Raw genomic sequence first — 12,458 nt, 5'->3', positions numbered from 1 at the left:
AGATTGATGTAAAGGATATCCAAGCAAGTGTATATTTTGGCATGGCACCTTTTAACTCAATTTTTAAGTTTGGAACTTAAGGCTCTTACTATGTTGGTTAGATTTTAAGTGAACTAAAATCCTTAATCATGCAACATAATCAAGCTTTTGATCTCATGCATTTTAAGACATATTTAAAACAATAAATAACTTAAAACATGCATAAGATATTTGTGATCTAGTATGGCCCGACTTCATCTTGAAGCTTTGACTTCAAAGTCCGTCTTGAAAATCTCCGTGGGAGGCACCATTTTCTTCAAATAGGATAAGCTATAACTAATTACAACTATTTGATGGTTCGCAGACCATATTTGAATTGAAAAATAACTTTGGTACTTTAGACCAATTACATTCAAATTAATGGTACGCAGACCATATTTTCTATCCTATTTGGGCCATACTAGTCACTTCATAACCTGCAAAACAGTACATATACAATATATACCATTCACCCATTAATTATCATGAATGGCCCACATAGTTGGTTAGTAAAACACATTATGCATCACGTAAACATTTGCAGCAATTAATCAAGGGCACCAATAATCTACCAATTATTCAGTCCTTATTAATTCTAATCAAGTTGTTTTAACCTTAAGGATTTGTAGACCTAATCAAGAGTTTATGACTAAAAAGCGCTCCCACTTAAACCAATAAATTCATATGCTTTACCAATTTTAAACATAAAAATGTATTTCTAGTCCAACCGGAAACATACAAATTTAATTAAAATTTAAAGCTCATATCAATTTATAATTGAATCCAAAAATTTAATTTAATTTCAGTCGTATTTAAATTAATTCATGATTTTAATTTTAGTAAAATAATTAGAATAAATAACATTTATTATAATTATAATATTCAAAATTAAAATCCAAGAAAATAATTCAAATTATTAATTTTAAAATTAATTAAAATTACGTGAACTGAAATTTTCAAATTAAACATTCAAAACGATCTAATCGTAACGCAAACACCCTACGCGTTGCACGCCCATGGACCGTACGCACACAGCCATTGCTGGCCATGTGCGCGCAGCCCATGCGCTCGTCGCATAGCTGCTGTTGTCCTATCGCAAGCCTCCGCACAGCGCCCCATCGCACGCGAGCTATCGCTCGCAGTGCGCGCGCGCGCGAGATCGCTCGCTGGGTGCGCGACATCGCTCGCTGGGCGCGCTGGCTCGCTCGCTGTGCGCGCGAGCCATCGCTCGCTGGGGCGCGACATCGCTCGCTGGGCGGGCGACATCGCGCGCTGTGCGCGCGAGCCATCGCTCGCTGGGGCGCGACATCGCTCGCTGGGCGAGCGACATCGCGCGCTGTGCGCGCGAGTAGTGCTGGGCGCAGCGCTCGTGGCACGCGAGCTTGCGCTCGCTGCGCGCGAGGCTGCGCGCTCTTGTGCGAGGCAGCGCGCGCTGTGGCGCAGCTCGCTTGCTGCCCACACGCGACTGCCTTGGCTCGCCCTTCGCCCATGCCCATTCGTTCATTGCTCGTGGCACACGACACAAGGCAGGGCTGCTGCCTTGTGCTCGTGCACTACGCCCTTGCTCATTGCATTCGTGCCGCACGGGCGACGAGCTCCCTTGCTCGTCGTCGCATGCCCGCATTATACAACACCCCTTAAGGGTAACACGAAGCGTCCATTGCTTCGTGCGTGCAAGTTATCTGAACGAATCGCATAAAATTTAAAATTTATATTTAAAATTAATGACAAATTAATAAATAATATTAATTTCATAATTTTAGGGCGAAAAAATCGAAAATTTATTATCCAATTGATTTCCGATTGATATGAATTCAAGTCTAGGTCATAAAAATTTAAAATTTATCGTAAATTTACAATTTTTATGGTGGTTTTTAATCATAGGTTTCTAATTAAATTACAATTAATTATGAAAATCAAATTAATTCTAAATTATTCTAATTTTCAACAAATTAATCATAATTACAAATTAGATTGCATAATTAACAAGACTAGGCATTCAAACTTGTTAAACATATGCAGTAGGTCAATCAAAAATTCAAGATTTATCAACAAGAATCGCAAATATTTAATTTAACATCTTAAATTTACGAAATTTTGCATTCGAAAAACTAAAACCTTCGAAAAGTCATAGTTAGGCTTCGAATTTGAGAATTCTGGGTTCGGCAGAAAAGTACTATTTTTGTCAAAATTTTAGAATCCTTTTACATGCGGAATTGACACAAAAATCACTCAATTCGGATGAGTAACGAAGAAACTGCCGAAAAACTGCGTACGTATAATTAAATAAACGCAATTTGCAATTAATTAACAATTACGAAAATTAATCACCCCTTTTAATTCTTGCAAATTTGTAATATTTAACCATGTTCATGCAATTTAGATTATGAAAATAATAAGGGGCTCGTGATACCACTGTTAGGTTATGATTCATATGACAGTTCATAAATCATGCGGAAAAACCATAAAGCCAGGAAACATATTATTTACACATAATCATTTAGCATAGTTTAGATGCATACTCTTTGTTGCGTGCCTTCCCTAGCTGCGCCCGAACCGAACAAGAACAAGTCTTTAGGACTCCAAGTGTCGTCCCTCCGTAGATAGTCCACAGCACGTCCGGATCCGCCTTAAGATTGACCAACTAGAATCGCCCTTAAGGTTCTAATATTTTCGGTTGGGTAGGCAAGAATATTGGCTGATTTTTCTGCTTAAAAATCTTAGTTTTGAATACTTAAAAACTTGTATATAAATAATGAGCCCTAGGCCTTTATTTATAGAGTTATGGAAAAGGAATCGCAATCCTAGTAGGATACGAATTAATTGAAATTAGAATCCTACATGAATTCTATTTAATTAATTTATCTAATTAGGAATAGGAATTTAATCACACACTAACTCTTGCAGTTTTAGGAATCACGCATGAGCACAAACTCACACACACACACGGCAGCCACAAGGGCTGCCCATGCGCATGCGAGCAGCAGCCCATGCAGCGCGGCCCACGCATCTGTGGCCTTGGTGCGCGCTGGGCTTGTGGCGTGCGTGCTTGCTGGGCGATGGCCCGGCTTCGTGCTGGGCCTTCGTCCGGCAGGCCTCGTCCGATGCTAATTCGTACGATACGCTTCCGATTAAATTTCCATTTCCGGAATCTATTTCCGATACGAACAATATTTAATATTTCCGATTCCGGAATTAATTTCCGATTCGAACAAATATTTAATATTTCCGTTTCCGGAATTATTTTCCGATTCCGGTAATATTTCCGATTCTGACAATATTTCCGTTTCCGGCAATATTTCCGATTCTGGTAATATTTCCATTTCCAATAATATTTTCCGATACGTACCATGTTTCCGTTTCCGGCAACATCTACGACTTGGATAATATTCATATTTCCGATACGATCCATATTTCCGTTTCCGGCAATATCATCGTTTCCGGAGTATTCATTTCTTGCCTGTGACGATCTTAGCTCCCACTGAAACCAAGATCCGTCGGTTCCGAATATTCATAGATGGAGTATTTAATGCCATTAAATACTTGATCCGTTTACGTACTATTTGTGTGACCCTACGGGTTCAGTCAAGAGTAAGCTGTGGATTAATATCATTAATTCCACTTGAACTGAAGCGGCCTCTAGCTAGGCATTCAGCTCACTTGATCTCACTGAATTATTAACTTGTTAATTAATACTGAACCGCATTTATTAGACTTAACATAGAATGCATACTTGGACCAAGGGCATTATTTCCTTCACTCAATGAGGAGGACGAGCAGGCAAACCGCACTCCCCCTGGTGGACACCTAGATCCTCAATCAGATACAGTAATGGAGGAAAATCGTGTCTGTGGGTGCCCTACGAGCTATCTTGGCCGAGTTCCAAGCTGATATGGGCAAGACAATCAACGCTGAGGTGCAGAAGAGCATGTTGATTTACATCACCACCTCGGCTGCCAATCATGAGAGGCTGGAAGATAATAGGCCATCACTTTCTCTGCGTCCCCCGAACGTCTAGACCAGGCAGACAGGAGGCGGCTGCCAGCAAATCAGGCCAATCAGACCCTGTCTTACCTGCCGCGCCGACTGCCTCAGCGGCTGGTCGGCGAAACGTCTCGAGGACGTAAGCAGCCACACGGAGAGCAGGTACCTGATTCTGAATCTGAACTTTCTGATACAGGGTCAACCCCCGTCATGCCGGATAGACCTCTACCTCACCCAACTTACACATACTTGAGTCAAGCGCGCCCCGGGGCCACTCTTCCAACTCTTCAAACTCGACGTCGTTAGTCTTCTCGGCGGGAGCCGTACTCAAGGTACCAGGATCCTGTGTATCACATTCAGGAGGGAGTGTCCAACATGGCTCTAGGACATTCCACCCCTTTTGCAGATAACATCATGAGAGCACCAAGGGAACCCAAGGTTAAGCCGCCCAACATTGACGCCTATGATGGGACTACAGATCCAGACATGCATCACTTAGGTTACCGGCATCATATGTATGTTCAAGGAACAACCGACTCAACTTGGTGTAAGTATTTCCCGGGTACACTCAAAGGAGTAGTGTCTAAGTGGTTTGAGAGGCTTCCAGCTGGAACCATTTGCTCTTTCTCGGAGCTCGAGTTATTATTTTCTACTCGGTTCATGGCTCACAAGGAAGAGAAGAAGACGAGCATGAATTTGAGTCGAATTCAGCAAGGGAAAGATGAGTCTTTGAGGAGCTATGTGAAAAGATTCAACTTAGAAGCAGGGAAAATCCCAGATTTGCCGGATGGTGTTGCATTTGATAACTTCATTAGAGTGCTTAAGAAGGGCTCATTCAAGTTTGATCTGGTAAAGAAAAGTGTGCGAACCATGGCAGAGGTGCTAGATGAGGTCGAGGACTTTATCCACGCAACAGAGATTCGCAGCTTCCCGAAAGAGCCTCGAGGAAGTGATACCGTTGAGCCGGCAGCAAAGAAAGAAAAATTTGAGAAGAAGAGCCGGCCTAATGGGACTTGGGCTATTGCAAAAGAGTCAGACAGGGCTCCCGGGGCGGCAGGCTAGAAGAGGTCCAGAACTTATGACCGATAGCGATTTGAGTATAACACAGACATGTACACAATCCTGATGAACGTTGGGTCCAAGTATGAGATTGACCGGCCATTTCCCATGAAGTCGCCCCCAGAAAGTAGGGACCCCAAGCTGTACTGTCACTTTCATAGTGACATTGGACATGACACCAAAGAATGTAAGAGCCTAAAAAGGGCACTGGACGGCCTAGCTTCTAAGGGATTCCTAAAGAGTTATATCAGCATGAACACAGGAGGTTCTGGAAAACCATTCTACAAAAATAACAAATCACCTACCTCGGAAGAGGATGGAAACCGTACTGATCCAGAGTTTGTGGGCATCATATCAGGAGGGTTGGCTGCCGGAGGTCCAACCATGAGAGGTCAGAAAGATTATGCCAAGCGGCTGGGGCAAGTGATGTTGTCAGGCAAGGCCACAGCCGACCCGTTTCCAAAAGTAGAAATCGGCGAGGCCAGCCGTGGAAAAATAGCCACCCCGCATGACGACCCGTTGGTAATTGAGCTGAAGGTCGCCAATCTGAGGGTTAGGCGTATCTTGGTTGATACAGGAAGTTCGTTTGACGTAATTAGTCTTGAGTGCTTGAACCGGCTGCAACATGATCCCTCAAAGATAGAGAAAATTCACTATCCCATTATAGGCTTCGGAGGTAGTGTCATTCATCCAGTAGGCATCATTTCTCTCCCTCTGCGGATGGGAAATAAGAAAGAATCTCGTTAAATGGACGTCCGTTTCCTCATAGTGATAGATCTGACGGGCTATAATATTATTTTGGGGCGTCCTAGTTTGAACATGGCAAAGGCTGTTATTGTTACTCACTTGATGCTTCTTAAGTTTGTCTGTGATGATGGGAGCGTCAACACCATACATGGTGATCAGCAGCTAGCTAGAGACTGCTATTTAACCACCTTGAGTCCAGAAGCATGGGGGTCAGGTGAAGAGAAAGACACATTGGGAAACAAACGAAAGTGCGGCGGCACACAATCTAAATCCCTGAAAGAGACATTAACTATATCTCAGCGGCGCACATGGAAGAAAGACGACCAGAGCCTGTTGGGGCTCATTACAATGTGGTATTGAATACAGACAAACCATACAGAGTAGTGCCCATTGGAATTCCTCCTGACGACCCGCTGGCGGCAGAGTTGTTCCACCTATTGAGAGAGTTTGAAGATATCTTTGCCTTTACTGTTGAAGAAATGTCGGGCATTGACCCTGCCGTGGCCGTCCATAAGCTGAATGTGGACCCAAATTTTAAACCGGTCCGTCAGACGAAAAGGAACCATGGGGAAGATAGAAATCAGGCGGCAGCGGCGGAAATACAGAAGTTGATGGATGCAGGGCTTGTTCGGCCTAGTCAGTATCCCGACTGGGTTGCTAATGTGGTCCTCGTCAAGAAACCGAACGGCACCTGGAGGATGTGTGTTGATTACACCAACCTCAATAAGGCATGTCCCAAAGACAGCTTCCCATTGCCAAAGATCGACCGGCTTGTCGACTCCACGGCGGGGCATGTCATGATGAGCTTCATGGATGCATACTCAGGGTTTCATCAAATTCCCCTATGGCCTGACGACCAGGAAAAGACGTCATTTGTTACTGAACAAGGTCTATACTTCTACAAAGTAATGCCGTTTGGGTTAAAGAATGCGTCGGCCACCTTTCAGCGTCTTATTAACACTGTGTTCACCAAACAGCTCGGCAGAAACATTGAAGCTTACAATGATGATATGATTGTGAAAAGTAAGCAGCGGGCGGCTCATATAGCTAATCTGAGGGAGACATTTGAGATTATACGAGCTTACAACATGAGATTGAATCCTAAGAAGTGTGTGTTTGGAGTAACGTCGGGAAAATTCTTAGGTTTCTTGATTGATGAAAGAGGAATTGAAGCCGACCCGGACAAGATCCAGGCAGTAATTGATATGAGCTCACCAAAGACAGTAAAAGAAGTCCAGCGGCTCACAGGTTGTCTGGCCGCCCTGGGCAGATTCCTTTCCAGAGCCAGAGACAAATGTCACTACTTTTTTAGAGCAATCAGAAAGAAGGATAAGTTTGAATGGTCGGATGAAGCCGAGGCGACTCTGGTAAAATTAAAAGATCATTTGCACACCTTACCTCGTCTTGTTAGCCATTTGCAGGGAGAGACTTTATACATGTATCTTGTTGTATCTGAACACTCGCTGAGTGTCGTTCTACTGACAGAGAGGGAAGGAATACAGATGCCAGTGTACTTCATCAGTCATGTTCTTCAAAATGCTGAAATTAGATACCCTATAGTGGAAAATTTTGGTTTAGCCTTGTTCATGGCCAGAAAAAAGCTTCATCCTTATTTCTTAGCCCACAGGATAGTGGTCTACTCAGATCAACCGCTTAAACTGCCTTTCACGAAGCTGGAGGCGTCAGGCCGAATGCTGAATTGGGTTATCGAGCTGAATGCCTTTGATATCACTTATGAACCCAGGAAAGCCTTCAAGGGGCAAGCTTGTGCAGACTTTATTGTTGAAATGACGAGGCCAGTCTTTGCTAAGAATACGAAGACGGTGTGGACACTGTACGTAGACGGTTCGTCCATGCAGAACAGATGTGGAGCCGGGATAATCTGTCAATCACCAGAAGGGGATACTTTCAAGTATGCTATGCGGTTTAACTTTCAGGCGTCCAACAATGAGGCCGAGTATGAAGCCGTGCTTTGTGGCATTAAAATGTGTAAAGCGGCCGGCGCCGAGGAGATCTTAGCACTATTTGACTCTCAACTGATTGTGAGCCAAGTCAATGGAACTTACGAGGCTAGGGATCCGACGATGATTAAGTATATGCAGGCCGTCCACCAAGAGCTGGAGCAACTAAAAAGCTTTGAAGTAAGGCAAGTCCCTCGCTCAGAAAACAACCAAGCCGATGCCTTGTCAAAATTGGTCAGCTCTGCATCTTGTGATACCCCTCGTCACGTGTTCTAGGAGGTAAAGGAATATAAAAGCGTTGAGCAAATGGAGGTAGAAACTTTGGATAGGACCTCCACGTGGATGGATGACATAATTAACTTCAAAATGAATGGAGTCTTTCCACAAGACTCAAGGCAAGCGGCAAAACTTCAGAAAAAATGCTCCTGGTTTGAAATGTGGAACGGCACTCTTTACAAAAAGTCCTACTCCCGTCCTTTGTTGAGATGTGTGAAGCCTGAAAAGGGGAAAGAAATCCTAGAAGACCTTCACCAGGGACTGTGTAGCTCGCATATTGGGGGAAGGGCTTTGGCAGAAAAGGCACTTCGAACCGGCTATTATTGGCCGACTCTTAAGGATGATGCAATCATATTGGTCAAGAAGTGTGACAAATGTCAGCGCTTTGCTCACCTAATACACCGACCGGCTTGTGAGGGGGTCGAAAAAGTGCGAGGCTAATGCGTGACCTTGTCCCTCGTGGGTGTGACGATTCTTTTTATTCAATCAAGTGTAATTGGATTTCCTGTGAGTATACACCCAATTGACTAGTAATATAGGAGTCGTCATTCAGTTTTTAACGACAATGAGAAAAACTGACAAAACCCGGTTATCGTGACATAAAGGGAGTGCAATTATGTTTGACCACGACGGCCGTAGGTTCCCTTGTGATCCCTGGTGTGGGGATCTCTCAATATACACCCGCAAGGTAGAGATTGAGGGTTCGGGGGACTGTAACTACCGAGAGGAGTACTTTGCTCGTCGATAACTCCAGAGGCAGGATATCCTTACTAGCTCAGCATAAATAATTGAAGGGATATGCGTTAACTATTAAACTAATCTGAGTTGATTTTAGCAGTATGCAACATATAATACTAATTCGATCGTGATTATCTGATTTAAATAGCATTAAGGGACCTAGCATGATAATCTGATTTCCCAAAAATATTATATTTGTTAAGCGTGATAGAACAATCAGATTAGGTTAGTTTAACAGTTCATAAAAAGGGCGAGGAAAGCAGTTAAATCATCGAAAAGGGACACATTACGACGCACCCGTGAGAGGTGCGTCACGGTTCTCAGAAAACTAACCACTTTGACTTTGCTATTTCTCCTTTTTATTTAACGAATCTCAATTATGGGACAGGATACGTTCTGTTCGATTTATGGATCGATTGCGACAGAACGCGTGAACAGTTTCGCAGCGAGAGGCTTAGGCTAAAGGTTGGAGTCAATACTCAGAATATAATTATGTGTTGCTGTGTGTTCTTTCACGTCGAATTTAGGGGCCTATTTATAGGGAAGAGTTCGTGGAAAGATAGAATTGCAGAGTTCTAATCTACAAAGAATTAGGAAAAAACACGTACCCAAGTATTTTCAGCGCCCAGGCCTGGGCGCCGAAGATTTCGGCGCCCAGAGCCAGGCGTTGAAAATAGGGTCTGGGCTGTTTTCTTTAGTCAGATTCGGATTCCTGAAATCCGTAGAGTTTGAGATTAATTCGAGTCTTTTAGCGCGTATCAATTTTATGACGGAATGCGTCTGGGCCCGTTACGAACTCTAGGCTCGTTAGGATTTTAATTAATACGTAACTCTTATTTCTGAATCATATTAGGAATAGGATTCTCGCAGTTTTCTATCTCATTTAGGATTTATGTTGGAATGCAACACCTAATTCTGACAGATTTCTATCTTTTATGATTTTCCACTTTTAGAAGCTATCTTTTACGGCAGTTACTATTTTTAGCAGGTTTCCATAAATAGCAGGTTTCGGGTGAAATGAAATGGGGAATCGAGATTCGTTTATTTTATAGGAGATGCGTTGTCAAGTGGAGTTTTTACGTCTTCATCATCGAACCTTTCCCTTTCGGGAATGGGGACAAAAGTAGGTGTCTACAGTTAGCCCCCACTTTGACTGAGTCTTGGAGTAAGACGATGGTCAAAGTATTAGACGGAGTGCATCACACAAGCCATGGTGTATGTGACCTGTTTAGTGAGGGTCTCACGAGCCCCCGAGTGATAACATTTGACTTAAGGGTCATCACTTGAAGTGTCGACATATCCCTCACGTGTCATTGGGATTTGTCAACTGATAGTATAGAAACTTCCTCACTTTGTCATTGGAAGGATCTAAAGGTGCGTAGAAACTCCCTCACTTTGTCATTGGGAGTAGCTACAGATGTTTTCGAAATTAAAGCTGTAAAGTGTAATTGGGCCTGGCCAAGCCTAATCACGAGGTAAAACGTTTTTAAAGATTCTCATTTTCAGGGCTAGCTAAACGAGAAAACCCCCTTGTTTTTATAGGACGTAAAACGAAGGAAAATCCAGCACATCGTTCTTTTTTGGAAAAACGGAAAACCAATCCTTTAATTTTTGGAAAAAGGGAAAACCGAAAAAAGTTATCGCTGCAGCGACTAAGGACCTGCGCGGTTAGTGACGCAGACCCCGCCCGCTGAAGGTGGGCGAGCCTGTCCGCTGAGGGTGGACGCCCCGTCCGATAGAAGTGGACGAATCTGTTTTGATGTTTTGAAAATAAGGACCTACGCGGTTTGTGACGTAGACCCCGCCGGCTGAAGATGGCGAACCTGTCCGCTGAGGGTGGACGCCCCGTCCGATAGAAGTGGACGAATCCGTTTTGAAATTTTATTTTGTTTTTTTTTTGAAAATAAGGACCTACGTGGTTTGCGCCGTAGACCCCGCCGGCTGAAGATGGCGAGCCTATTTTAAATTTGAAGACTTTATTTTTCGAAAACTGAGGACCTGCGCGGCTAGTGACGCAGACCCCGCCCGCTGAGGGTGGGCGAGCCTATTTTGAATTTCTTATTTTGCCTATGTAGAAGGGCTTTTGTGATTACAACCTGTTGGTGGGTCGTAATATTTCCTGATTAGATGTGTCCTATAAGTGGGTCCACACTGTGTATATTTTTGTTTAACAATATTTTTTTTTTCAAAATACCGTTTTTTTTGGGAAAGAAATATCAAGATAACGGATATCTTACACAAAATAGGGGAGTACGCGTGCCCGACAGCGAATATTCGCTGTCTGGGAAGCATTTTCAGCGCCCAGCTGTGGGCGCTTGAATTTCTAACGCCCAGAGCTGGGCGTTGAAAATGCGAAGGGGAAGGCTGGTCTTTAAATACGCGGGCCGTCTCCTTCCTTTCCCATTTCCACCATTTTCGCTCAAACTCTTCACTTCTTTCTACTGATTTTTGCTCGTTTCTTTCACTTTTCTTCACGAATTCTACTCCAAATCACTTTCTAATCTTCCCAATGTAAGTATTTTTCAGTAATTTTGAGCTTTTTTGTCAATTTCAGTATTTTTGTCAAGTATTTTTGTGCATGAAATTGATTTGGGGTTTTTTGATTTTGTGCCCCTTTCCTTCAATTAGATAGTTGGAAATGTTCCACATAACATGTTAATTAGTTCGTGCATGTTTAATTTTTGCAAGTATGTTGATTTTTGTTGAATTTGGGCATTTTCATGCTAGCCCCCAAGTATACCTACGACCCTAGTATTTTCTTATAATGTAGGTATTCTTGGTATATTGCTTGCGTTCCTCATAATTCATGGGTGACAAATCATGGGAGAATTTTGATTTTGCTGGAGTTAATTTTTACTTTAGGGAATTTTGCTAAGTATGAACTTAGTATCATGTTTTTAGGGAACAAAAAATTGTATGACTCCATTTCATGAGTGAAATGCACTCTTTTTAGGGATCGGTATGAGTGCCGATTTTGTCAAAGGTATAATGCCTTGTTGTATTGTTGATCAGCATGTCTGACGAGTCGTTACCCCCTCCTGGTGGCCACGAGGAGCGTGGCATGACGCGTCAGTCTACTAGCCCTGGTCCCTTATGGGTGGGCCCTGAGCTCTACGACGGTCGTGATCTGCACTACGACCTAGAGCACCACGTGACTTCCCACCTTCACGCGAGGAGAGAGACTACGGTTCGCGGCTATGGCGCAGCGACGAGTGAGACCGTTTTTAGCTATCTGAGCTCGGACGCCCAGGCCTTGGTGAGGGCGAGCTCACTGTTTCCGGTGGTTGAGACCTTCTGGGAGATACTGCGGCTTAACATCTCCTTGTCCTTTCTGCGGTCGTTCATAAGGTGGTGGTGGGATACCACCAACACCTTCCATTTTCCTTGGGGCGAGATGACGATCACTCCTGAGGACTACACAGCTTTGACGGGCGTGACCTTTACAGGGAACCCCGTTCGTCTGAGGTCGGATGGCCTATCGCCGACTGTTGCTGAGGGTACCAGGCTTCTGGGCTCGTGGATGGGTAGTAGATTACCTTCGTACCAGCCCCGTGGGATACCTTTCACTGACCTGATGTGGGCTTTGGAGCATGGGGTAGAGGAGTCGCCTTCGAGACAGGCTCGGCTGTTCTACCTCCATTTTATTACTTCCACTTTTCTATGGGTCCGACTGAC

The 12,458-nt window shown here is 43.8% G+C and overlaps 2 protein-coding genes across 2 annotated transcripts; both read left to right on the top strand.

The window, feature by feature from the left end:
* The first annotated feature begins 4,377 nt into the window (after positions 1 to 4,377).
* On the top strand, positions 4,378 to 5,064 carry LOC110800779 (uncharacterized). The gene has a single exon (XM_022006100.2). The coding sequence runs from the start codon at positions 4,378 to 4,380 to the stop codon at positions 5,062 to 5,064; it is 687 nt and encodes a 228-aa protein (XP_021861792.2).
* A 1,355-nt stretch (positions 5,065 to 6,419) lies between these two features.
* Positions 6,420 to 8,045, top strand: LOC130463280 (uncharacterized). The gene is made up of 3 exons (XM_056832368.1): positions 6,420 to 6,536; positions 6,786 to 7,004; positions 7,230 to 8,045. Exons 1-3 carry the CDS (start codon positions 6,420 to 6,422, stop codon positions 8,043 to 8,045), a joined length of 1,152 nt encoding a protein of 383 aa, XP_056688346.1.
* The last annotated feature ends 4,413 nt before the right edge of the window (positions 8,046 to 12,458 follow it).

The sequence above is a fragment of the Spinacia oleracea genome, chromosome 6 (genome assembly GCF_020520425.1).
Source record: "Spinacia oleracea cultivar Varoflay chromosome 6, BTI_SOV_V1, whole genome shotgun sequence".
NCBI lineage: Eukaryota > Viridiplantae > Streptophyta > Magnoliopsida > Caryophyllales > Amaranthaceae > Spinacia > Spinacia oleracea.
This window is presented reverse-complemented; position numbering and strand designations above follow the sequence as displayed.

Coding starts and splice junctions, on each gene's coding strand:
- LOC130463280 (XM_056832368.1), top strand. CDS start 6,420: ATGGATGCAGGGCTTGTTCGGCCTAGTCAGTATCCCGACTGGGTTGCT. Junction 6,537..6,785: donor ATTACACCAACCTCAATAAG/GCATGTCCCAAA, acceptor TTCACCAAACAG/CTCGGCAGAAACATTGAAGC. Junction 7,005..7,229: donor ACCCGGACAAGATCCAGGCA/GTAATTGATATG, acceptor AGCCATTTGCAG/GGAGAGACTTTATACATGTA.
- LOC110800779 (XM_022006100.2), top strand. CDS start 4,378: ATGGCTCTAGGACATTCCACCCCTTTTGCAGATAACATCATGAGAGCA.